Source organism: Sprattus sprattus (assembly GCF_963457725.1).
Source record: "Sprattus sprattus genome assembly, chromosome: 6".
NCBI lineage: Eukaryota > Metazoa > Chordata > Actinopteri > Clupeiformes > Clupeidae > Sprattus > Sprattus sprattus.
The window spans coordinates 3,882,061-3,884,560 of NC_137925.1; the positions used below are offsets into that span (position 1 = coordinate 3,882,061).

Consider the following 2,500-nt stretch of genomic DNA (forward strand, 5'->3'; position numbering starts at 1 on the left):
GAGGCACTGTTTTTCACATTCTGGCACGTTCACATTCTGGCATTAAACTACTCACATGTGTGGAGAGGATGGTTGTGGAGGTTATTGTGAACAGGTCTGTGAATGTGTGTGTGTGTTTCTGAGTAGCCTATGTGTGTGTGTTTGTATGTGTGTTTAAATGAAATCCTTAAATAATTTGACATGTATATGTGTGTTTGTGCGTGTGTGTATCCCCCCTGCAGAAAAGTTTCAACGTGGCCGAGCCATAGACCGGGGTGAGGTGGACATCGGCGCTCAAGTGACTCAGGTGATCCCCGCCCAGCCTCTTCTGGAGATTCCACCTGACCATTCACCACCCCACCTACGTCAAGTTCAACCTCTCCCTGTCACGAGAAGCCCTCCTGGGGGTGTATGGCAGAAGGAACCTCCCGCCCACACACACCCAGGTAAGATGCACCCCCCACCCACCTACGCCAAAGTTCAAAGTCTCTCCCTCTCGCACGCACAGGTACTCTCCTCCTCTGCCGTTAACTAGCTATCTCTCCACGTCCTCCGCTCTTACAAAAGCTGTGGAAAAGTTCCCTAACGTGGGAAGACACCACAGCGAACAGAAAAAAAGAGACAGACCAACCATGCAAAGAGAGCGCTGCTTTTGACTCAGGTTCAGCTTCCCCAGGGGGAACTCTTACATTTACATTTACATTTACATTTAGTCATTTAGCAGACGCTTTTGTCCAAAGCGACGTACAAGGGAGAGAACAATCAAGCTAAGAGCATTAAAAACCTGGCGTAACAATAAATACTGCTTATAAAACGACATAGAAAGAATAAAAAAGAAGTGCGGGCCTGTTTCTGCTTAAGTGCTCTTCCACCAACACTCCAGATGCCTTTGGATGGATGTAACACGGTGAGGCCCCCCCCCCCCACACACAACTGCTCATGTTTCCTTTTTTAATTTCCTTTCAAATAAACTTTCTCCTTTCTTTCGTTTGTTTTGTCTTTCTTTCTTTATTTTTTTTCCTTTCCCCCTCTGCCTCTATCTCATCCTCTGCTTCATGTTGGCGATGATGAAAGTGACGAGTTGCGTGACTGGCTAATGAGTTGTTTGCTAACCTCGTTTTCAATTAGGGTCCCTTGGCGCACATTTACCCTTCAGTTTGGTGAACGAGCTCCTTTTTTTTTCCCCCTTAATTATGGTGCTGTCGCACTGAATTACTTAAATTGTTATTTGCCAAACATTTGCGAGGCGGCAGACGGTTTGTTTTCAAATCGCCCCATCCAAGTAGTCCATTTATCCTGCGCCTCAATCTCTCAGTAATGGCAGAGATGGCATGGGTGCTGGTGCTCCATTAATTAAATAGTGGTATCATTGTGTGTGTGCATGTGTGTGTGTCTGTTTGCGTGTGTGTATGTATGTTGGTTTGCATTGTGCGTGTGCGTGGTGAATGTTTGTTTTCTGGTTCTGTATTGTGTGTGTGTGTGTGTGTGTGTTTGTGTGTGTGTCTGTGCATCCCTGCCTTCACTGACATTGAGTAATATGTGGCCACAGGCTCGGGCTGACATGGGCAGACATATGCTGCTCTTGACCAGGCCGCTTGGAACAAGCAGCCTGCTGTTGCATGGACGGCAGGTCAACAGACCGGCCGCCCTGGGTTACGCTTCCCACCTCCCCCCCCCCCACCCAACCCCAACACACACACACACACACACACACACACACACACACACACACACACACACACACACACACACACACACACACACACACACACACACTCTACCCCCTGCCCTGTAACCACCTTCACCACGTGTCACTGATTCGTCTGTTTCAAAAATGTACTAATTTAAAAAAGAGAAATGACACAAGGGTGAGATGCCCTCTTGCATTGCGATCGTGTCAAGTAGACCTGCGAGCTCTTCTGTGACAGCGTCTAATTGGATGTTATTTGACATTAATGTGGCAGTCATCCTCACACCCTAAAGCACTTCATCCTTGTGGAAGGATATCTCTGCTAGTAGAAGACAAAAGATGGGGAAAAAAATAATATAATTTCTTTTTTTTAATCCTAGCGGAAGACTGTAAATGAGACATCTGCTCTGGCTATAGATCCTGAATATTGAGTTTTATTTGAATAAATTGACAGCCTTCTGTAACTTTATTTGCCCCGCCTGCTAGGTCTCTGGAGGAATTTGGCTGCCGCGGCGCGTTTCGAGGCTGATGCTATTTTGGCAGGGGGATGTGAAGTCATTTGGGGGCGTTTGCTTCCTCTCTTGGGTCAGCGTGGGATGTGTGTGTGTGAGTCACCCCCCCACCTGGGGCATTTTAGGGGTGTAGTGCGGTTTTCAATCATCTGCACAGTCGCCCAACTGAAAGCTCTGTGAGTTCAAGGAGAAGAGCATGGGAAGAGACACTGGAAAATAAGAGAAATAAGAAAGAAAAACTATACACACACACACACACACACACAGACTCACACACTCCACCACCATAACCCCTACTTTCAACTGTCTAAACCCCCCC

The 2,500-nt window shown here is 47.1% G+C and overlaps 1 protein-coding gene across 1 annotated transcript in view; it reads left to right on the forward strand.

Annotated features, from left to right (window-relative positions):
• LOC308366555 (teneurin-1-like) overlaps positions 1-2,500 on the forward strand; it is a gene marked incomplete at both ends in the record, with an annotated part of 192,357 nt that overhangs the window by 80,455 nt on the left and 109,402 nt on the right. The window contains 2 exon segments of the mRNA XM_080840272.1: positions 222-292; positions 294-425. Coding sequence (XP_080696398.1) covers positions 222-292; positions 294-425 — 203 coding nt within the window.